The 23646-nt window shown below is 50.2% G+C and overlaps 7 protein-coding genes across 7 annotated transcripts; 6 read left to right on the forward strand and 1 right to left on the reverse strand.

Moving 5' to 3' along the window:
• Window positions 1-134: 134 nt before the first annotated feature.
• Window positions 135-1899, reverse strand: Z518_06932 (uncharacterized protein; the record flags this gene model as incomplete). Its single annotated transcript, XM_013415062.1, has 4 exons — window positions 135-591; window positions 644-879; window positions 934-1714; window positions 1775-1899. The coding sequence occupies 4 exons, from the start codon at window positions 1897-1899 to the stop codon at window positions 135-137; spliced, it is 1599 nt and encodes a 532-aa protein (XP_013270516.1).
• Window positions 1900-4641: 2742 nt separating this feature from the next.
• Z518_06933 (uncharacterized protein) lies at window positions 4642-5047 on the forward strand (the record flags this gene model as incomplete). Its single annotated transcript, XM_013415063.1, has 2 exons — window positions 4642-4752; window positions 4796-5047. 2 exons carry the CDS (start codon window positions 4642-4644, stop codon window positions 5045-5047), a joined length of 363 nt encoding a protein of 120 aa, XP_013270517.1.
• Window positions 5048-5368: 321 nt separating this feature from the next.
• On the forward strand, window positions 5369-7873 carry Z518_06934 (uncharacterized protein; the record flags this gene model as incomplete). The annotated part of the gene is made up of 2 exons (XM_013415064.1): window positions 5369-5647; window positions 5702-7873. The coding sequence occupies 2 exons, from the start codon at window positions 5369-5371 to the stop codon at window positions 7871-7873; spliced, it is 2451 nt and encodes an 816-aa protein (XP_013270518.1).
• Window positions 7874-8020: 147 nt separating this feature from the next.
• Window positions 8021-10833, forward strand: Z518_06935 (uncharacterized protein; the record flags this gene model as incomplete). The annotated part of the gene is made up of 3 exons (XM_013415065.1): window positions 8021-8983; window positions 9036-9977; window positions 10033-10833. The coding sequence occupies 3 exons, from the start codon at window positions 8021-8023 to the stop codon at window positions 10831-10833; spliced, it is 2706 nt and encodes a 901-aa protein (XP_013270519.1).
• Window positions 10834-12889: 2056 nt separating this feature from the next.
• On the forward strand, window positions 12890-13969 carry Z518_06936 (uncharacterized protein; the record flags this gene model as incomplete). The annotated part of the gene is made up of 1 exon (XM_013415066.1): window positions 12890-13969. The coding sequence occupies one exon, from the start codon at window positions 12890-12892 to the stop codon at window positions 13967-13969; it is 1080 nt and encodes a 359-aa protein (XP_013270520.1).
• Window positions 13970-16222: 2253 nt separating this feature from the next.
• On the forward strand, window positions 16223-17646 carry Z518_06937 (uncharacterized protein; the record flags this gene model as incomplete). The annotated part of the gene is made up of 3 exons (XM_013415067.1): window positions 16223-16486; window positions 16556-16936; window positions 16984-17646. 3 exons carry the CDS (start codon window positions 16223-16225, stop codon window positions 17644-17646), a joined length of 1308 nt encoding a protein of 435 aa, XP_013270521.1.
• Window positions 17647-19286: 1640 nt separating this feature from the next.
• Window positions 19287-21969, forward strand: Z518_06938 (uncharacterized protein; the record flags this gene model as incomplete). Its single annotated transcript, XM_013415068.1, has 2 exons — window positions 19287-21764; window positions 21826-21969. The coding sequence occupies 2 exons, from the start codon at window positions 19287-19289 to the stop codon at window positions 21967-21969; spliced, it is 2622 nt and encodes an 873-aa protein (XP_013270522.1).
• Window positions 21970-23646: the final 1677 nt, after the last annotated feature.

Genomic DNA, 23646 nt, shown 5'->3' on the forward strand with positions numbered 1-23646 from the left:
CCGTACAGTGATGATATTTGAAACTCTCCGGCCTTCATCTCGTCCTTTGCAAGGTTCAATCTAGGGGTATAGCAGTGCTCAAGTTGAACAAAGCTATGCCTTTGATGTGCTCACTCACCCGGCCACTAGTTCGTTCACTGAACGCCAGCCTTGGATGAAACGTTCTCAACCTCGATTTGATGCTTCTTCTCATCCAAGGCATGGATGTGGCTAATAGTGCCCTGAAGACCTATTTCGGTTGCCATGTTCAAGCCCTTTTCTGTAGCGGCTCCTCCACCGACCAGAGCGTCGTCTCCATCGAAATGCTTTGCAATCTCTTCCAAAGGTGTGTTCCGTGTCTCCACGTAAAAGAAGTACACGACGGCGAGTTCGATTGCCAGCCAAACACAGTAGAATATATAATATTTCCAGTTAATATGGTCTAGGGCGATGGGGTTGACGTATTGGTTGAAAAAGAGGGCTGCATCGACCATGAGAAACATAACCGTGAGTCCTTTCGCTCGAATCTTGTAGGGCAGGATTTCAACGGTGTAGCCGACCAACATGCCGGACCAGGCAATGTTGTACCAGAAGTAATAGATGTAAATCATCCTCCCGAATTAGTCAATACTTTGTCGGTTGTTGCAAGAAAGCTGCGACTCACCCAATAACAGCATTGGCAGCGGACTTGGAGCCATCGATGGCATATCGTGCAGAGCAGATTGTCCAAACAATGAAAGTCCCCAGCATGCCGGCGGTGGAGGTGATGAATAATTTGCGACGTCCAACCTTGTCGACAAAGAAGCAGGCCAGTACGGCAATAAAAAGGTTGAAAATTTGGAGGACGCCATTGATCAAGTTTTGTGTCAAGGTATCCGTGTAACCGATACTGTTGAGAATCTGTTTACAATATGGGTTAGCCCATCGTTTCTCACGAGAGGGATTTTCACCGACTTTATTAATATAATATGACACCAAACCGTTGCCAGACCATTGGGAAAAGAGACCCGCCGACAACAAGATGATGAGTCGGCGCCGGTTGCCCCTGGTCTTGACCAGTTCAAGCCAGCCATTGCCTTCAATCTCTTTCTCAAGTCTGATGGTGTCTCGAATTTCCACGAATTCAAGCTGGACCAACTCATCATTCTCGTTGCCGTTGGCATGCACCTTTCCAAGGACCTCCAGTCCCCTTTCTTCTTTGCCGTGGGCAATATACCATCGGGGAGATTCCGGGACGAACCAAATGAAAATGATCTGGATCAGGGATGGAGCGGCCTGGGCGATGGTAGGAATACGCCAGGACCAGTTGTTCTCAATGTGATCGGTTCCGTAGGTGAGCCAGGCTGCAACGATAGCCCCAGCATACCAGGTGGTGTTGTAAATGGTGGTAAAGATTGCGCGATGTTGAGGGTGAACCAGTTCTGTGATGAGCAGAGGGGATGCTCCATGGGCAATGGCAACGCCGAAACCAATGAGGAATCTCGCCCCCAAAAACATGCCAAAACCCGCTGAGATGGATTGCAAAACCACTCCGACCATCATGATGATGCAGCCAATGAGGATACCCATTCGACGGCCCAGCCAATCCGCAGTATAAGGGACAAATGGAATGGCACAGAGGGAGCCGATAGACATGATCGCATTCAGAATGCCAATTTTGCCGCCCTTGGGATGGTTGAAATGGTCTTGCCACGCCGTGAGGGTCTGAAGACCGTTCATCATGGAGCCATCGTATCTGAAAAGAGGCTGATCAGTGGCGGCATCTTTGCAACCGTGAGCACTTCATAGGACGTACCCATTGGTGGCGCTGGTAAGCACCACAAACATAAGAACGATGTAGGTCTTTCTCAACGCCGGATCTTTGTACCACGTCACGGCGGGAAACTGTCGACCGGCCAGTTCAAAGTAGCCTTTCCCCATGGTGCCGACTTGCTACTGAAGATCAAAGATGTCCTTGCAGGAAGGGAAAAACAAAGATCGTCCAGGAAGGATCTATGCAGGATCTTGAAAAAGACAAGGAAAAGAGAAGGAGGAAGGAGGAAGAAACCTCCTTTATACTAGGTGGTATCCCCTCCGTGCAAGACTTCCCTTGCCCAGAGTACATATGAATGTTACGGTGTATTTCTCGTGACAGCGTTCTAGAAAGTCTGCTTCGATGCTGACAAGGATTGCGATAGGTCAGTAATGGACTGCACTAGGACTTAATATGGACCAAAGAGGTCTAGATGGAAGACTCCTTCCCAGGGCAAAAGGCTGGATAGGGTGTGCCCCCCCGCGGTGGGACTGCTGATGCTCGCGAGCTTAGGTCCAAGCTGAAGAGTGTGTTATCGACGATACAGCAAAGTCTGGGGACAAGAAATCGGCCGGGGGGTTTTGCCGAGGATATTCCTGAGGTGCTCACGGCAAAAAGAAAAATAACCCAAGGGGCTCGCTTAGAAATTTAGAGAGACGCATGCATGTGTCACCCTGGTCATGATTCAATTTTCCTGTTTGAATCAAATGCGGATTCATGGACAAGTCGCGACTACCGTGAAAGAGGGCTCCACCTTTGCTACCATAGTTGAGCCAAAGTGCAGGGCGTCTGATTCAGAAGTGTGGAGGAGGGGGGAAAATGTGGGAGAGAGAGTCGCGTTCCTTAGTGGTGTGGCAGGAGTAGACCCACTTCTTACTTAACAGAGGACGGATGGAGGGCCTTCATGGCTGTGCCAGGACCAACTTCAAACTCCCCGTAGATATATTATCCTATTACCCGGAAACCCGATCTTTTGCCACCAACCGGCTTGTTCAGTCCGCACCTTTTCAATACCTCCCGCAATTCGATCGTCAGGTGCTGGCAAAAGCCGTGGCTCCACAAGAATTGTTCGCTGGTGTGCGGCCAGGCTTTCTTTCACGCAGCTCTTGTCCCCCACAGAATCTTGGTCAGGTCAGGTGGACCAGAAAAGAAACGAGGACCACGCCGGCCGGATAGAGGGCATAGGGCACCACGGGGAAATGACTAAATTATCATCTTTTAGCCAGCGGGCAACAAGGCTCGATCAGAGAACGACGAGCCGCATGCATCTGGGTGCACCGCCTCCACATTTCATGAAGACCTTTAGCTAATCTCCTGTCACTTCTACCAGGTTCGCTAGGACCTGGATCCTCATCTCAAAACTGCCGAGAACGTCTACGTGCTTCTACCAACGTTGTCGCCAAACTGGGAAGGTGAATAGTGTTGGCAGTCCACATTGGGACTAGCCTAGTCACGTGCACCACAGCCTTCGTGGCCTTTTTCTAGCTTGCGCCTCGCTCAGATAGATTCAATCAATCAATCTTCTCTCGGCCCAACAAATAGATCGTCAACATTTTTCAGACCAAATCTCATGTTTTGCGGGGCCCAGTTGATATCTGAGATAGAATTACGTCGGCGCCGTTCATCCGTTGACGAGTTCCATAGAGCTATTTCGAGGGTCAACAACATGCAATTTTGGGATCCTAGTACGGTATAGTCCGCTCAGAATGCTCTTCAACTTGCTGTCGAGCAACCTATAGGGATCTCCATCAGCTCCGTTGTTTTTCTCGTCTTTTCGTATCCAACCATGTATTCCTTCCTTGGCCTTGCAACTGTCTTCACAGCCTTTGTGGCTCTTGGTCCCTCGAACCCGGTGAAACCCAGGTGCCCCCCGAGGAACAACATCCTCTGCCAGGTAAGACCACAGCGTCCACGTCAGTGGCCACTCCAGCTCCAACATCCTCGGTGCTACCTTCTCGTTCTGGATAATTTGAGCCCACGATTCCCCCATACCTCCATGACCTGGATCAGTCAGCAGTGCTACCGTTTCTAGGGGATGCATGCGGGCCTCATACCGTGTCACGTGATTAACCAACTATCCGTAGTCCGGAAAATCTATAGCCCGACAATTCCTAAATCCTTTGCCCTCATTGGCTGAAATCCCGTACGTCGCACTCAACCCCATCGGATCCAGTCTATGGACTATATGTAGACGACATTGATTACTGTGTCCTCTGCCCGTACGATATTCCCCATCGGATCTAGTCCATGTACCATGTGTAGACGATGTTGATCACTATATTCTGTGCCCGTACGATATCCTCCATCGGATCCAATCCGTGGCCCATGAGTAGACGATAGTATACCCAATTTGGAAAGCCGACAACCATATCGGCGATATATCTAGCGAATACCGATACATTGGGCTCAGATATCGGCGATGAGATCGGTATTTGCTTGTTCATAGCACTGCATGGAACAGTTGTCCGTTTCCTGTGGCTGACGGTGCGAACCAGGAACCGGAGAGGATGAGAACATTCTGTACCAGACCATTCTGAAGACCACACATATCTTTGGCCAAATCACTCTAGCAATTTACATGAAGTTCTTTGCCACTGAGCCAGAGCAAGGCGTCTTCACTGGTGTGCAGGTTGTTACGCCTTCCCAGTTAGGTCTAGCGCGATGTCGCACCAACGCCCTCGTGGCTTTTATTCTGCACTTCGCTCAGATAGACTCAATCAATCAATCTTCTCTCAGCCCAACACAGGTAGCAGTCGATATTGCCCAAAACCATGGGAAATACCTACGATGCCCACAATCTTGTACGGAACTCGCAGCTCAGCGACCAGGCCATCAACAGGACTTAGACTACAGAAACACTAACTACGGTCATGGAAAACCACATCAAGGCCCTAATCATCCACTGGCAAGACGTCTGCTATGCTTGGGATGTCGTGAATGAAGCACTTGCTTCGAATGGGAGCTTTTTGTCCGGCGCCTGGGTAAGTTCAGCTTGCTCATCCTTCTAACTCCGTCCGAGTGAAGACTACCATTGGCCCCGAGTACTTCTTCCTGGCATACCAATTTGCACAAGAGGCAGTTGAAGCCACTGGGAAAGACATTAAGTTGTACTACAATGACTATGGCATTGAAGACACCGGAAACAAAACTCAAGCCACATATAGTCTAGTCGAAGAGCTACAAGCTCGAGACATCCGTATCAACGACACGAGCCTCAAATCTCACTTCAAAGTCGGCGGGACGCCAAGAAGTGCTAAAGAATCCCTTGGCACGTGACTACAATCCATTACTGTTTGGCAACAGAATGATTTGTTGCCCAGGCAGCGGCAACTTCGGACGTCAATCAAACGCGCCACTGCCGATAATATGTCTCACTAGGTTGGCACCACACAAAGGACACACCACATCCCCAACTGCCGCTATAGGTAAGGTCCGAACTTGCGAATTGCAAAGGTGAAATGCTAAATATAGCGTTCAGACAGAATTACATCGAGATCTTGATACCTTATTCCAAACGCCACTGAAATCGCAATACCTTCCCTTGGAGCCTCTCCAAAGGGCCTCCATCGAAGAGTAGGGTTACCACCCGACGGGAATATGGCCTCGCCAAAGACGGAATCACGCGTCGTGCCTGTCTCCCAGACGCCCAAGAAGGCAGTAAATTCTGTACCCCATGACGATACCCAAACTTATCGCTTACACGCTTTCATCTATAACCTTGACTCCATGACACACGTGGAGGACACAGAAGTCTCCATTTTTGAGAAGCTTCATAATATGATGGCCAAGAACGCAAAGTTCACCGAAACCCAAATCAAGAGGGCAGAAGAAGCGCTCAAGACATCCGATGAATGGGTTGAATGGCGGTCGGATATGGTCTCAAAGAGCTCCGGAATGACTTCTCAGAATATATTTTTCCATATGCTTTAGAAAGCTCAAGAGGTCCTTCAAGCACAATCCGTGGCAAGGACACGACAAGCTCACAACGTCGTCATTAATATCGGAACAAAGGTACTCGGGTCCGGGATTGGCAATGAGGACTACGCAGAATGCTTGAAGGTTTCCAAACTGGACCTGGCCAGTATTGCCATTGATGTTGACAAGGAAAATGTGAGGTTTTGCGACATGAAGACAACCTGGCAACTCAAGAAATCGGCCGACCAGACATATGCGCAGTCCGAAATACAACTCTCTCTCTTGAGATGCAACCAAGCGTTCGGGAACGATCCATTTCGTCATTTCATATACTCTATCTACGTCGCCGGCACGACATTGCGTCTCTATCAACTGAACAGAGGGCAGGTACTGTGTTACGAAAGTGAGCTTGATATCGCGCAGAATACATTGGGTTTTCTGCGCTTCGTTAACTGGCTTATGCTGGCCAGGAACGACGCCCAGGGCCTTGCAAAGAGACCCTCTGCCATCGGTAGAAGAGTCATCAGCTTCACTCCTCCCGGATGTAAGATACCATCGCCACTCGTGCGTGTGGGTGTCGACGGGGTCACGACACGCGGCACTACAATATGGCCTATTGAAATGCAGAAACCGAAGCCAAAAAAGAAAAAATCAAGGAAGTTGACGGCCAAAAAGGACACAGAGAACTTACCTACAGAAGGTGACGATCTTGCAGAGTTGAAAATGGCCTGGATCGACGAGGTGCGTACGAATGAAGCTGACATCCTTTATGAACTTAGCGATGTCGAGGAACTACTAAAGCTTTTTGAGTGGGAAGACGGACCCTTAACAGCCGAGTTTGACGTCCTACCGGAGGCAAAACATTCAAGAGAACATCTCAAAATGGGACCGAATTATCGGTATATGAAGGTGACGCACAGCAAATCCTCCATCACGGCAAACAAAACCCAGAAGAAAGAGGCTGAGAAGGGCTTGTTTATGCCGGAAGTGAACGGGACCGCTATCGAGTCAGCCGATGAGCCTTCGTACGCGAGAAGACAGCGATGGTATCTGGAAGAGTACTGTGGCGTTTCTGTGGATACCTCACGGTATGACCTTTCGCAACATCAATACCCCAATCCTCGAGATGTCACTGAACTTGAGCGTATGGTGGCTTTACGTTCTGCTGTACGTGCCATCCAGAAAATGTGTTGCAGAGATCGGCCCGTTGTCCACCGAGATATTTCTCCAGCGAATATTATGGTGATGTCGCCCGATACGCTGAGCGAGGAGGGCGCCCCTCCGCCTGGAAGGTTGATTGACCTCGACATGGCTTGCGTATATGGAGACCCCCATTCCGGAGCTCCCTGGCGCACTGGCACTTACCTCTATATGGCAATCGACATTCTGATGGGGGAACACCCTAGGCACAACCCATGGCATGACATTGAGAGTGTCTTCTGGGCTCTGCTCTTTGGAGAGCGGAACCGAACTACTGAAGGTGCGAAGGAACTACAGGGCATTGTTTCCGCCGTGGAAGCCCAGCCCACAGAAGCCAAAACATGTGTACAATTAGGGTACAGAAAATTGGCTATCGTGGGTTATTTTTGGAATACGTGGATGGGCGGTGAACGATCACGTCTCTTTGGAAAGACTTCATTCCCAGTCATCCGGCTCATGCATCGACCAAAGGCTGAACTGTTTGAATTCGACGAACGAAAGGAACCAGATCGTCTAGCAACCTTTGAAGACGTCGCTGCCGCGGCGGATGAACATATAGCCACCTCTATAATACGCAAATCGCCCAAATTTGCGGTCCCTGAGGAAGGTGGGAAAGTAGAAATAGGCATCGAAGGGCTTAGTTTGGAGGAAAAGGCCGACAAAACTAATCAGGACAAAAGCAATAATCCTGCCAACGAAGAAGGCGTCGAGAAGGCGGAGAAAGACGTATCCATCGAGAGGATTAAGCGGGCAGTTGCCACGATCACAGAGCGCATTGATGAGTGGTTTGCTGAGTGTATTGATGACCCGGAAAAGGCTAAGCAGGCTTGCAAACAAATTAAAATCGAACCACGAATTTTGTCACGTGGAACGCTAGGCCTAGTTGGGACTAGCCCACTAGAGCACTCGTTTACTTCTTCTCCACACAATCCTCAGAAGAACAAGACACAGATAGACCATAACAACGACTACTTCAGTCAACCTTAACCCTCCCCTCCTGACCTTGGCTTCCGTTCACCTCGTCCACAACCTCGACCTGAGTGGACTCTAGTCAGTGATCTCGAAGACCTTAGTCCTCGCTTCTTCAACTTATCACTTCTACGTTCCCACAGCGTCCATACCTCTGTCAACGAAATGGATGATACCGCAGGACCTTCCGGTGGTGACTCTCGAGAGACAGGTCGAAGCCCTCCTCGAATTCCGAACCCTCCGTCATCTCCCCCTACTACATACTCCAAGAATGACTACTTTCGAGATGCTGAGTTCATACTGTTGTTACAAGAAGTTCCCATCGATGAGATTGGACCTTATCTATCTCAATTGGTCACTGATGTCATTCTCGGGATTGCTCGAGGTGCCGTGGCTGCTCTTGATTCACGCACTCGAGGAGAAAATCGTCTAAAAGCCGAGCAACGATATCAGGACGATGAACAAGTTTTCACTGAAGCCGGTGCTCGTGCTTTCATTGATCGCTTTGTTCAAGGCCCTGCTCTAAATGAAACTTCTGCTGTTGAGACTGCACAAGAACGAAGACGCCGACGTCGTTTCGATCACGGGCCTGTCGAGGATGCTTATGCTATTTCCCATCGAGACACTCGGTCATCTCCAGGTCAGCAACCTCGATATCAACCACCTAGAGAGTGGAGTGTCTTTCCCAGTGTGGCACCTTTTGGTACACCTTTCGGAATGAACCCTTACCTTGCTTCATCTCCTGCAATGGGTTTTCAGCAACCATATCAGTACGCACCTCCTCCAACAGCCCAATCTCAACCTCAAATGATGCAACCGTCAAACTTGACTTCTCGTTCCACAAGTGGACGTAGACTCAAAGCATCAGAAATGGGAAAATTCGATGGCGCTGGCCCCGAGACGAGGAAGAGAAAGCATGCGCCCGAGATGGCTCCTTCGCCAAAGAGAACCCGAGTTGACAATGGTGGCCTGATAATCAACGGCGAACTGAAATACTTCCGATCCGGAGCAAAGGATTTTCCTCATCTTCTACAGAGAGAGGGCCAGGCTTACTTCGATCGTACCGGCTACATCTCCACGGCCTTCAGCATGCAGATGAACATCGATGGCTGTACAAGGTACGCAACTGTATCCTTAATTACCTTGATGTGAGAACTTGTATCTTTTTCAATCATTCTAGGGTCTCGATGTGCAAAAAGATATCGATGAAAGAAAAGTGAACCCCGGAAAGTACTTCGTCTTGAAATTCGATTTTTCCAAAATCAACCCCCACCCAGACCTTACGGAGGCGAATGAGGCACTCATCAAGATGTTGAATTCTTCCATCGAGTGGTTCTACGAAGAATACACTGCCTATTTGGGCGGAAAATCTGAAGCTCTATCCCAAGACATTGATAGTAAAGAACCCAACATTAGTCTCAAGAAGTGTGTCAAATCAGTTCGACGTGCGATTAAGAACGACGAGCAACTTGCTGGTATTAAAGGGATCTACGTACTCGTTGACGAGTATGATGCTTTTCCTAATAACTACCTCGAACCACCCAAGACCGTCGGAAGACCCAAGATCGCTTGGGAGGATACAGCAGTCGGACGGACTTTCAAGTCTTTCTGGGCTACAATAAAGTCATTATGCGCAGACGGGATCATCCAAAGAATTTTTATCACGGGCATCTCACCGCTCTCCTTATCCGTTCTCGGCAGTGGGTTCAATGTGGCGAGAAATACGTCATTCGATAAGGACCTAGCCGGGCTTTGTGGTTTGACATACTCGGACTTGGAAGACGCCCTAAAGGGAATCTACGAAGACCCTGAAGTCTACAACGGTTTTCTTTCAGAAATGACTAAATTTTTCCACGGATATCATTTCTGTAATGATGAAACGGTCGAAACTGTTTACAACACGGAGACGTGCTTGGCATATCTTCAGCGTCGTATCGAGCGAAAGACGCCAGAGACTCGAGACCCGGAAAACTCTGAAGTATCTGAACAGTTTCTTAAGAGATTTGCTGCTTCGACGCCAGTGATAAGAGACTTCGAAAAAGCACTGGAATGTGACGGAAAGGGGAACTTTATGCCCGTCGAATACGACCGATTCAGACCTGAATTTACGCTTCGAGACTTGGTATGCTAATACCTTAGCCCCAGTTCCCGTTTCTGCTAACCTATATCTCTTTTAGAATGAGGATGAAGATTATTCTTCGTGGCGTTCACTAACTATCTACTTTGGCGGCCTTACGTTTCACCCAGAAAAGCCGACAACGCACCTTAAGATACCGAATAGGGTTGCGGCAGATCGTATCGCTCTCGCGGTCCTCCGAAAGTATGGTCTGTGTAACTCTCTCTCAGAAGCACTTCGGTATCCCGTGGACTACGGAGAGCTTGAACAAACGTTGGGTTGTTATCGAGAATTGATGATGCAACGAGACGTCACCACCCAAGATCTTACCCAAACGCATGAAGCAGCTCATCGGGATAGCTTCTATTTCAGCCTACTGCAAAACCATTTTCTTGCTCCACGCGCAGAATTTAAGGTGATAAAGCCAAATAAAACAAACGGCCGTATCGATCTTATCCTCCAGATTCCCGGACAACTGATAGTTACCGAATGGAAGTTCTATCGAATTAACTTCCTAAATATACAGGATGGCGACACATATGCGCATCTCGCTAAAGCAGACATCCTGCGCGACTACAACCTCTCTAAAATTCTTCAGCTTAGATTCGCCACTTGGGACAGCCACCATGAAGGAACAATTAGGTCATGGGTTATTGGAAATGAGGCCCGGCAGCTAAGAGATTATATCAAGAGCACTGAAATACAGCAAAAGGTGGAGAAAGACAGTCTTAAGCTGCAGGCACACTTTGTTATTGTTGTCGGGTCACGTCATATCTTGTTGTGGGATATGGATAAGGAGGGAAATTTGGCTGCAGAACCTCGTCTCGTACAGGTGCCAAGCAGATCTAAACAGACAGGATGATTCGTGGATTGAGCGAGACGAACTCCGTTCATAAGTGCTCGACCTCGTCGACGCATTCGATGCTCGGCATAAAAGATAAGGTTGATTGTGAGTCTCAACTTCTACTCCAACACCAACAGACAATTATATCATTTGATGGCATTATTCACCTATATATGGTTAGAATGTGTATGCTCGCATTCGCGTAGTCCATCAAAGCATCGAAGACTGTCGGAACTGGATTCGACCGGAGAGTCTCTAGATGGACCACAGACTGGATCCGATGGGGGTGTCCCACGGACAAAGGGCACAGTCAACAACACCATCCACTCATGGGCCATGGATCGGATCCGATGAAGTTGATGTATGTCATTTCATGACAGAAACTTGAACCCTTGGCTTATATACTTGTCAGAACCCGGTTCGTGACAGGAAGTATATCATCGACAATTGTTGTTTTTCTATACTATAAGGGCAGAGAGGGATATATATAATTCAATCAGAGCATTTCCTCTCAATGAAGAGAAGTTTGATACACGGAGCGCTTTTCAAAAATCACATGGACTAGATCCGATCAGGCTGGGGAGGCTGCGCCGTACAGTCCACTGCCCCCGGTCCCCGGATTGGATCCGATGAAATACTACGACCCATCGGATCTAATCCATGGATCATCTCGACCGTGATTGGTAGAGCCTCTCTAGGTGGTCCACAGACTGGATCCGATACGTGGCCCATCTCGATATCGAGGATATCGACTTCTATCGAGTAGGGGCCCCCACGGCTACATGGTCCCTGGATTGGATCCGATGACGGCGCGGCAAGAGGGAGTGCCGACGCCATCACGTGAGACAGCTCATGCCACGTGATCAAGTGAGGTGCCAAGGCCATTTACCAACGTGATGGGCCAACATGACGGTCTTGGCGTCTCCATACATTGCCAAGCCACGACCAGGCGATTCCTAAAAAAGGACCAAAAAATTCAGGATAATATTTTATTCCGCCAAAAGCTGCTTCAAAATTGACACCAAATCGCGGTTGACCTATCAAGGACGAAAACGAGTGGTCACACTCGGTTTTAGTCGAACCGATAGAATTGAGGGGCCTTACTAGTGTTCGATCATATGTAAGGTAAGAGGGTTGTCCGGCCTAGCTCCATTGAGTCTAGGTGCCCTACATGGGTAAAACGTAATGCTCCAGCCAGCGATTGTTGAGGTCGTCTAGTTCATAGTTGGGAGGTCGCTGATTCAAACTCTTCTACAGTTGAACTTGTCTGGCTGAAGCTTTCGTTGGTTGTGGCGCCCCATCTATCAGACAGTTATACACTGGCAATAGGAGGGGGCTTTTCTTTTTTTTTGAATTTTGAGCTACTAGTCCTAATGCTCTGCGGGGTTACTGGACGTTCAGCGACGCGGGTTTTCGATCCTCAAGCCGAGTATAAATGCTGTGTCGATGTATCTCGTCGCGCAGAGCAACCATCAGGAATACCGTTGTCTATGGAAACCTCTTACCAGTGTTTCAGTGGTGGAGCCTATGTATGATAACTCCCCTGTTTGACAGTCGACCTTTGACTTACCAAGTCACATCATTCTATCTATCTAGCAAGTTCTATTGTGTAAGGACATCCAATTTCCCACTTTGTCGGTACATTGGACAAGCACGAGTCGGAAAGGCACTGAGGCAAATAATGAAGCTCAATAATCTCCGGATGCTCTTGCATGACTGCTTCTTCTACAAATCTCGGCAAATGCCAATAGTGGGTGCGAATCTATACAACTGCTAGTTCGTGCACCAAAGAATTATCGTGGCCGCTCAAGCCCTACCACTTGGCGTTGACTCGGATCTTGGCTCGAAGAGGAGAAACCCTCGCGAGGCCCACGCCCGGAGTTAGGAGATAGTAATTTGATATAGACCGTCGTAGGGCTTTACCCTGCACGGCACGGTGATGTACGAGAGACATGGCACAGGAAGAAAGAAGTATAAATAAATGCTTTACTACAGCTGGATCAGACCAGGGAAGAGAGACCAGTCTCCAGCTCTTTCTTCATATTTGTAACTTGATTATACTGCATCAACCAAGATGACAACAACAACTCATCCAGAGTACAATGAGAATACTGAAGCCTTGGACGTTGCGAAAGCATTTCCGGAAGCCATTCGAGGCAAAGCGATCATCGTCACGGGGGTCAACCGGAAGGGCATTGGCTTCACTACCGCACAGGCTTTTGCCTCACAATCTCCTGTACATCTGATCGTGGCAGGCCGTGACATGTCCAAACTCCAAGAATGCATCGATGAGCTCAACCAGCAATGGCCGAACGTGGACTATCGCTCGCTAAAGCTGGATCTCTCTAGTCAGAAAGCCGTCCGCACTGCTGCTAATGAGGTTCTCTCGTGGAACGATGTGCCCTTCATCAACATCCTAGTGAACAATGCTGGCGTAGCGAATATCCCCAAACACACGATCAATGATGATGGGATTGAACTGCATCTCGCGACAAACCATATCGGACACTTTTTGTTCACCAACCTCGTCATGCCAAAACTCCTCAAGGCAGCGGAGACCAGCCCTAAAGGAGTAACGCGTGTGGTCAATGTCAGCTCTGGCGCGGCCGAAATAGGCGGTATCAGATGGAGTGACATCAACTTTGAAAAAATTTCCACGGATCTGCCTGAGGTGGAACGCCCGAACTACAAGGTGCTCGAAGCCTGGGGAATCCATGATGGGCCCAACATGGCATACATCCCATTGATGGGATATGCGCAAAGCAAGGCGGCGAATGTGCTTTTTGGCATCGGACTCACCAAACGATTGTATGACACCCACGGCATATTGAGTGTTGGCGTTCATCCGGGAGTAATCGCGACAGAGCTGTCGAGGTATGCAACGAAAGAAGAGATGGATGCAATCAAGGCGAGAGCCCAGAAGGGGGAGTTTAACTACAAAACGTCCGGTGCAGGAGCGTCGACGGGCTTGGTTGCTGCCACAGACCCCAAGCTAGGCGTTAGCGAGACCAAAGATGGGATCGAGGGATGGGGAGCGTACCTCAAGAATTGTCAGATCTCTCACGACGCCCATGCTCGAGCGAAATCGGCCGACGAGGCTGAAAAGCTCTGGAAACTATCAGAGGAGCTTGTAAAGGAGAAATTTTCTTGGTGATTGCAAGATCGACTGGACCCATTCGTTTCAGGAGAAATTGCGTGTCCGTCCGCATAGACTGATGAAAATTTCAATCCTTCCCATTCCTGTTTTCTTTTCGCTCCTCTTGACACTTCCTAAGTGTGCTTTCGTTTTGGCGCTATGATGTAAACGTGGGAAGGAGTGTGAGTGGTAAACAAGTGGCTTTTAAAGCGACCATTTGATTAATCCCCCTTCTTCGCGATTGCTTGCTGTTCACCGCTAGCCGTCGCATTAAAGGTCTTAACCAGAAGGACATAATGGCAGATAGATCTACTCACCTGGGAGATATCGCCAGACTGAGAGTTGAGGGTTGATGGAGTGGGCAGTTTCGTGTAAATCGATACGCTATGACTACTATAAGCGACAAACTAACGATCCATACATGTTGAAAGAGCAGAACATTAAGATGATAATGCACAGAGGCCCTGTCTTGGTCATGGTCTTCTGAGCCGTTCGTCGTTCGCACGATATCGGACAATAGTTGTACGCCAGATGATAATGGCATCTGACATTGTAGAGGAAGTGTTGACCCTCTTGATTCGTACGTAGCCAAGTTTGGTAACGATCTCTTGAATGATCTTGTAAGTGATGGGAGAGACACCACATACCCCCACAACCTAAGCATCCATCCAGCCGATGCGCCTTAGCTTTTTGCTTAAGCGAGCTTTGTTGTGCGAAGGTACTCGAATTTCGCTGAATGTGTCTTGGATGTGCTTGCCAGTCACGACCCGAGTGCAGCCTCCCGTGACAGGACAAAAGCGGTCTGCGATCAAGACGACGCATGCTATGAAATCCTTTTGAATCGCACTCCGATACCCCAATTAGATGTCGACTTCCCAGCAAGCTTCTGCCACGAGAGCTGTCATGACTCCTTATAGGAAAAACTTTCATTGCTGCCGCAGCGGTGATGGCGACTTTTCTCTGTACGGCCATGGATACACCGATTACATACTGTCAAACTTCCTGTGCAACTTGAATTGAAAGAGTGCTCTGGCTCCCGTAATGAGTGTAGGACAGAGCCCATTTGTATGTATATCTACGCAGTGTACGTCAACGCCGTTGCCTGCATTGTAGCCTGTCAATGGTGTCGCAGTCTAGGAGGCGAGTGTTGCCGAATGGGTCGGCCTGTCGCGAACGATAGGCCACCAATTGTTCAACATATCAATATCAGCGATGTCAACAGATGTCGAACGAGTCTTCTCTTCAGCTAAGAAGCTTCTGACGCCGGAGCGCAATGCCCTCTCTGTCGAGTCACTCGAAATCTATGAGGTCATGCGTAATTGGTGGTTTCATGACATTGTCCTAAATCGAGATGAAGACGAGGAGTATACTACCGCATCAGGAAAGGTCGATACCTTATTTGGGCAATGCTCTATGGCTTACATAAGGTGGGATTAAGGTTTTGCAACGTTTCGAACCGTCGAAACACTGCGAGGGGAGAGGTGACACCCTCAAGGAGCTTCTAAGCTAGAACATGATACAGTACAGCATATGCGCAGGGTTTGATTTTTGATATTGTGATAATTCACCCCGCCTCACGAGTCCGCACCCCGTTGATAGGTACAAGCTCAGTCACCTTGCCCCTCTTCCTGAGTAAGACTTGGAATTTTAATGTAGCACAACCCCCCACGCCATTTCCAAGCGGACAGCGGGTAAAAAAGAACGCCCCGCCCAGCAGCCAGCTACGTTGTCATCGTCGTCGTCATATCCAAAAAGATCCAAACTCACGTTAATTTGCTCCTTATATCAGGCGAGGATTCAACTCCTGAGGATATTTAGCCTGAATGGCTCATCAAAGTGGAGCCTCTCTAGTAGGTCAGAAGATCATTTGCATTGTCCAGGAAGTGGTTCTCATTGTCGGTGCTCTCGGGATTGATTGGGTGGAATAGTTTGGTTTGCCGCGTCGAAAAAGAGAATTTATAGCCACCGGCGCAACCTCTTATGAACCCATAACTTCTACTCTTTAAATCCATTGGCAAATACCCGGGAGCACAACCTCTCCTCTCTTCGACACTCCTCGGAAACTTCTCTTTCCTGCCTTCTTAGGTGAAATGATGGCAACGGGCTACCTCAAAGTCGATGGCGACAAGATTGTCGACGGCAATGGCCAGCAGGTGGTGCTTCGCGGAGCAGCTCTTGGCGGCTGGATGAAGTGAGTTCTCTCCTTCCAAGTCATATGGCTGGTCGTCTTGAGACGTTCTTGAAGCTGAAAAAGTGAAACCCCAAAACAGCATGGAGAATTTCATCACTGGATACCCCGGCCACGAATCGCAGCACCGAGCATCGATGCGGAAAGTGCTCGGCGAGGAGAAATACGAGTATTTCTTCGACAAGTGGCTAGAATACTACTTCACCGAGGCCGATGCACGGTTCTTTGCGGGTCTCAAGCTCAATTGCATCCGGCTGCCGTTTAATTATCGACATCTAGAAGACGATATGAATCCCCGAGTGCTGAAAGAGGAGGGGTTTAAGCACCTCGACAGGGTGATCGACGTGGTAAGAGTTATATGTTAACGGAATCAACGCTTTCGGCACACCTCGTTCTGACAGAACTTGTCGATACAGTGTGCACGGCATCACATATATACGATTCTCGACATGCATACAACACCTGGGGGTCAAAACCCGGATTGGCATTCAGACAACTCTACGAACTATGCTGCGTTTTGGGACTACAAGGACCACCAGGATAGGACGGTCTGGCTGTGGCAGGAGATTGCTAAGAGGTACAAGGACAACACTTGGGTCGCTGGGTACAATCCCATCAACGAACCCTGCGACCCGGAGCACGTCAGGCTTCCGGCGTTCTATAAGCGGATTGAGTCGACCATCCGCGCGATTGATCCTCATCACATACTTTGGCTCGATGGAAACACCTTCGCCATGGAGTGGAAGGGATTCGATAAAGTCTTACCGAATTGCGTCTATGCATTGCACGACTACTCGGTAAGTGAGAGCGGGCCCGAAGAGAGGTGGACTAACGCCACGGGTAGATGATGGGATTTCCCACCGGCGACCGGTACAAAGGTACAGTCGAGCAAAACGAGAAACTTGAAAGGCAGTTTCTTCGCAAGGCCGAATTCATGCTCGAGCACAAATGCCCTATCTGGAACGGCGAATTTGGGCCGGTCTACGCCGATCCAGCTTCGGAGACGGATGCCGAAGAGATCAACCAAGACCGCTACAACATGCTGGGGCAGCAGTTGAGGATCTACGACAAGTACAAGATCAGTTGGAGCATCTGGTTGTACAAGGATATCGGCGTCCAAGGGATGCTGCACACGAGCCGAGAGTCCAAATGGAACCGTACCATCCAACCTTTCCTGGATAAAAAGAAGCAATATCGACTCGATGCGTGGGGAGTACACAAATCGCCAGAGGCGGAAGCGGCGTTGAACCCGTTGGTCGGGTGGATCGATAGGATTTGTCCCACAGCGAAAGAGGCATATCCAGGCCCGTGGAATACCGAACGACATGTTATGCGAGCAGTGATTCAGACCTGGTTGAGTGCGCAGTTCTCAGACGAATTTGCGCACCAGTTCTCGGGCATGGACATGAAGGACTTGGACGAGTTGGCACACAGTTTCTATTTTGACGAGTGTGTTCAAAGAGAAGGATTGAACGAGATCTTGAGCCAGCATGCGGCGACATCATAAAGCAAGGACCACAGGACTGGAGAGAGATTGACGGCAAGATATGGATCGATATGGATCTTTGTAGATCAGCAACAGCGACCTCCACACCCGCTTAAGATCCGGCCAAATCAGGTCTTGACGAACCTCGACACCTGCTCGATTATGGTGACGATGACTCTGCTGATTCGTCGGTGGGATTCAACTTGGCGACGGTGGTCACTCCGATTACACCGAGGCCCGGTTCGATCAGAGTCCTGGGAGGAAATCCGAGACGTTTCAACGAGAAAGACGAGCTTGTCTTCAGTGTGCCACGCTGGCGTAAATTCGCAACCGGTCTGGAAAGCCACATCATCTGAATGCCGGCAGCAGAAGGATGCCGTAAGCCATTGGTTGCAGCATTCTCGGTGTTGATAACGAGGATGAAGCAGTGCGCTATTTTCAGATCCCCGAGTGGACGGCTACGATTAGGAGACTTAAGCCCCTGCAGACCTTTCTAAATTTTTCAAAAGGTAGGTCAAATTACCTGATGGGAATTAACAGACTCAAGCGAGGCCTCTAGACTTTGGCCAAGACTGATCGGGTGCGTCGTGGTGACTATTTACCGACAAGCCGTTGTTCGGAATGGAATTCGTGTCCTCGGTCTGGAGAGAAAAATTCGCTTGGAAGAGGGAATGGTCCTGTCACACAATCCTAAGAGCTGAATTTGGCAAATACCCGACTGGCGGGTGAGTTGGCAGAGACAACGGCGTAAACAACGGGGGAGTGGTCGTAAATAGAAACCAAATATCCCCCTTTTCTTCATCCCTTTTCTTGTGCCTTTTACTCATCCTCATGATCATCGTAGCTAAGTCGTATTCGTCGTTGCGGTCTCACTCTATGAGGGCTGGGGGGTGGGTGGATCGCCGGACAAGGGGATGTCCTGATTGATGGTGATGAGCTGGATTTGCCAGGCGGTCAGGAGTGCAGGCGCCGCCCCGCATCTCCGCAACCAGCAGGAGGGCAGGTATAGAAAGAGCAATCCCCCGGTGGACTAAGATAAGCCATCCATCGGCATCTGGGTGGATGCACCAGAATATTCTTTATGAGTTCGCCAGGTACTCTCGTGTCTGCATGTATAGCACAAACTAGGACCATGCTCCTGTCCGGCTATGTCCATTTTTACCGTCACCAGAATACAAATTACCAGGCCCTCAGTTGGTGCGCTGAACCAGAGTCTCTTCGAGTGATCCCTGCGGCACGAGCCCAGGCACTCCGCACATGGTGCCGTTCTGCGGGACTGGGGCCTGCGAGTCCCTTGATGGGTTGACTGCTACGACGAGCGTAGTTGCAACCACTCATCTTCGTCGGCTGACTAGGCCTATTTCTCTGCTGCAGCATCCCTCATACTCTCTTTCGTGGGGCCTAGGGGCCGCTGTGGTCTGTGTTTCCACTCCTGATATTTGGATTTTCCGCGTGCCCGTCTGGCACCTCATGTGAGCATTGAGCCAAAAATTCTCCACAGCCGCTTGTGCTTGGACCACCCACACCCATCACGCCGTCATTACTTCCACGATCACCTCGGATTTTCGACCACGTCTGAAGCTCTTTGACGACACCATCCGATCCATTCTTCGAGATATGACAGTGGCTCTTCGCTGCTGTCGACCTCCACCGGCGCCAGTATGCTTTCCCGCATTCCCGCACAACCTCACAGCACCTACTCGGAATACCACGACTATGGCCAAAGAGCCGACGTGATCACTTCTCAACCCCAGAAATTGTCTTCTCTCGTCCCAACAAATCCACAGCGATACCATGGCGATAATCTGCAGGCAGGGCGCAAGAGGAGGGAATCTGAACTGGACGGCAATGATCCTTCTGAAACCACTGGGGTGCGCCGCCGAATAAGTCGGGCTTGTGACCAGTGCAATCAATTGCGAACCAAATGCGACGGCAAACAGCCCTGTGCTCACTGCACCGAGAACTCCCTCGTCTGTGAATATGCCCGCGCTCACAAGAAACGGGGCAGAGCCCCCAAAAAAGACATGGAACAAGCCGACGAGCCCACCTATCTCACTTCTCAGACGATGTCCTCCAATCGTCCTGCTATGCCTCAAGCCGCCGGCTCCAGGAAATTTTCTACCACATCTTACCCTGGCCAGGACGGGTTGGTGGACGGGAATGCTGCTTTGCCTTCCAACAATACGCCTCCGAGTTCTACATTCGAGCCGAATCACCACCCGAGTACGTTCTACACCGGCTTCGATCCGACATCTGGAATGGGCATGGCCAATGCGAATCAGATTCATGAAATGGATCAATCCATGGTACCTCAGATGGGCCAACCTCGAACGATGGATTTTGCTGTTCCGAACCAGGCATATCCGAACTCCACGCTCGATTCCATGCACGTCCAAGGCGCATCACAGGGCTTTGGCTTCCCCCTGGGAGATGACTATTCCGTGGCATTTATGGGCAAGGCTCCCATGGTAGAGTCGCCAGATTGGCTGGCCCTCACATCCCCTCTGTTCATCAATGAACCTTTACCTGCTCAGCCTCGCGTTACGGACACGTTGAGGTATCCGGTGCTGCGTCCGTTACTGCCTCATATCGAATCAATCGTTCCTCAAGCGCTCGCGTGCGATCTTCTGGAACAATACTTCAATAGCACTACTTCTGCATATCTGAGACCGTCCAATCCGTATGTGCTAGGATATATCTTCCGCAAAAAGTCTTTTCTCCATCCCACCGATCCACGGCCTTGCACTCCAGCGCTGTTGGCGAGCATGCTCTGGATTGCTGCTCAGACAAGCGACGCTGCCTTCTTGACCACGCAGTTGGATGCTCGAGCTCGAATCTGTCAGCGATTGTTGGAACTGACCATCAACATGCTCAAGCCCCTGATTCATAGTCATCCCAACACTTCCGCGGTCACGCCCAATCCCAGTTATCCTCAAATGCCCCCCAACGATGCCGGCCTCGGGGCATTGGTGGTGCCGACTCATTCCGGTGGCCATGGAGTCGACCGTGCACAAATCGACAACTTAGCCACCTACATCCATTTAGCCACCGTGGTATCGGCGAGTGAACGAAAGGCGGCCAGTCTGAGATGGTGGAATGCCGCGTGGTCACTAGCTCGGGAGATCAGGCTCGGTCGTGAGCTTCCTCCCAATCGGCCGGAGCAGGATGGGGACGAAAATGCCAGCAGCAATCTCGCGGATACCCATTCCGGTGACGGCCGCAAAAGCTGCGTGGACGACAATCGTCGCAAGCCGGCGGGCTACGTCTCAGAAGAAGAAAGAGAAGAACGGCGGAGAACATGGTGGCTCCTATATATGCAGGATCGGCACCTCGCCCTGTGCTACAACCGACCCATGTTCTTCCTCAACAAGGAGTGTGAAAACTTGCTGCAACCGCTGGATGACGATGTGTTCCAGGCCGGACGCTTTGACAAAGCATCAGACCCGGCGCACCGGCGACGGGGCTTGAACATTGAATGCACGTCACACAGCGTTTTCGGGTATTTCTTGCCCCTGATGGTCATCCTGGGCGAAATCCTCGATCTCAACCACGCCCGTAACCGCCCTCGGTTCGGCCCGAGGGCGAACCAGACGAAAAATTGGGATGACCATACCGAGGAGATCACTCAACAGCTCGAGACATACGGACAGAGCTTGAAGGATTTTGAAGCTGCGGGTGGTCATGGCCCTGACGCCAACCACAGCGACGTTGTCACGCCATCGGTCGTCTCGGCAGGGACCACCGAGTCGCACAGTGTTTCGGAGCTGGCGCTGCAAACCAAAACCGTGGTGGCCTATGGGACGCACATTATGCACGTGTTGCACATCCTCTTGACCGGAAAATGGGATCCCATTGCTCTGCTCGATGATAATGACCTCTGGATATCCTCCCAGTCATTTGTCACAGCCACCGGGCACGCCGTGAGCGCCGCCGAGGCGGTGGCTGAGATCATTGAGGACGACCCGGATCTGAGTTTCATGCCATTCTTCTTTGGTGTATATCTGCTTCAGGGCAGTTTCCTCCTGCTGTTGTTCGCGGACAAACTTCAAGGTGACGTGAGCCCGGACGTGGTCAAGGCCTGCGAGACGATTGTGCGAGCACATGAGGCGTGTGTAGCAACTTTGGACACTCAATATCAGGTAAGTGTCTACGACATTTCCTCCCCCCTTGGCGATTTCTCAGAGCTGACACGGAGGACAGCGAAATTTTCGAAAGGTGATGCGGTCGGCTCTCCAACAAGTTCGTGGGCGGGTTCCGGAGGATTTGGCCGAGCAGCAACACTGGAGACGTGAGGTGCTTGCCTTGTATAGATGGACAGGGGATGGAACGGGCCTTGCTTTGTAAAGCGGCAGGGTCCATATCATATATGAGGGAGCTAGGGTACTGAGGTACTACATATTGGGAGCATAATTCGAAAGCTGCTCCTCCCTCAAGGATCTTTTTTTCATGTATATATCTAGCGAGATACCCAAGTCGTGCACTCATGACAGCAACTTACGAATATTTATTGATTATGACTGGATACAAGACGGAGCAAATACGAGGAGCTTTTGTGGCGGGAGATTGGAAACAAACAGGACGCACACGTGGACTGTCAAGAATAAATAATATCGCATTTGCCGTATCAGCATGGCGATGATTTGAAACATGGAGGAGTGGAGGCGAGATTGGTTTCGGAGCAAAAAAAGACTTCGAAGTGGGTTGGTGACAGCGTCGGGATCAAATCAGGCCACGAAAGCCCAAGGGCGGTGATTGATGAGATAGCTAGAATCTGGTTGAGGTGAGGCAAGGATATTGATATCGCACCCGTCATCGGTCAGACGCGGCTCTGCTCTGAATGTGATATGAGAAATGAACAACAACAGGGGGGCTTCGCAGGACTGGCGGAGAATGGCCGAATCACACGGGTAGTGGTTGTATGACAGCGACTCTCTGCTCTGTTCGCACATAATGTGACATAAAATCGATACCGACTTGGTCAGCCGCGTTGATGTATCTTCTTTGTTCTGGAACCTGGGCTATCTCAGCCGGGCCGATAAGTATCGAGCGGTATGGGCGACCAGATACAGTAGAAAGGTCGTAGGCTGGGGACTCTTTTAGGCAGTCCGGTTGGCCGCTCCTCTAGCTAAGATTAGTTAAAAATTCTCGACAAACTGTGGGCGCCTGGCGTGCGGCTAGCTTGGTGGCTCTCAATTGGAACCACTTTTATTGGCGACAAACCGCTCTCAAGGTCTGAAACCTAAACACCAGCCAAAACCCAGCCAACAGTCTTGGGAGTAACAGACAACACGACGTCTCCGCCGACGACTCCTCTATCCTCCCTTGGATTAACTCTGCAGAGATGGCGCCCAAAGATGGAAGACCGAGGTACACCGTTGAAGACAAGAAGAGCCATCAATCAATAAAGTGCATCGGCAAGACATCGAAACGACATGCCCACCGCCCACACGACGCAGAGTTGCTCCTCCTTCATTGTTACAAGCCCCCGACACACTGGACAGACTCGCCAGACTTCTTGACCTTCAAAAACACCAGGCCAGCGGAGCTCCTCCTATCGCTGCCCCTCCATCCTCTTCGCTCTTCCTGGTCCCTCACCCACGAGCATTGAACTATCACCGCGTTGCCTTTCGCACCTCCTTCGCTTTCTTTTCTTTTCTCTCTTGATCCATTGTATACTCACCTTGAGCGCCATGCGTCGTACATAATGCGCCCGATTCGACTCACCTCCACTGTCCGCACCGTCCTCGTTCGGCCACGTTTTTTCCTCTTAGCTGCGGCGGGACGCAGATAATACTATGGCCTGCTGATCAGATCGCTAAACCCACGCCGCCCTCGCCGCCCTCATTGAAACCTCACCAAGTTCTAAAGATCGTCTTTCACTTTTTCCATCTTCATCATCGTTATCGTCGTCGCAGCTGCAAGTCAGAGAACAGTCAAAAGTCCTCCTTTTGGGGGCTGGACCTGATCGGCTTGACCGTACTACTCTGTGACCATCCCCGATTGACTGGATCTCCCGGACGG

This window comes from Rhinocladiella mackenziei (genome assembly GCF_000835555.1).
Source record: "Rhinocladiella mackenziei CBS 650.93 unplaced genomic scaffold supercont1.5, whole genome shotgun sequence".
In the NCBI taxonomy this organism is placed as follows: domain Eukaryota; kingdom Fungi; phylum Ascomycota; class Eurotiomycetes; order Chaetothyriales; family Herpotrichiellaceae; genus Rhinocladiella; species Rhinocladiella mackenziei.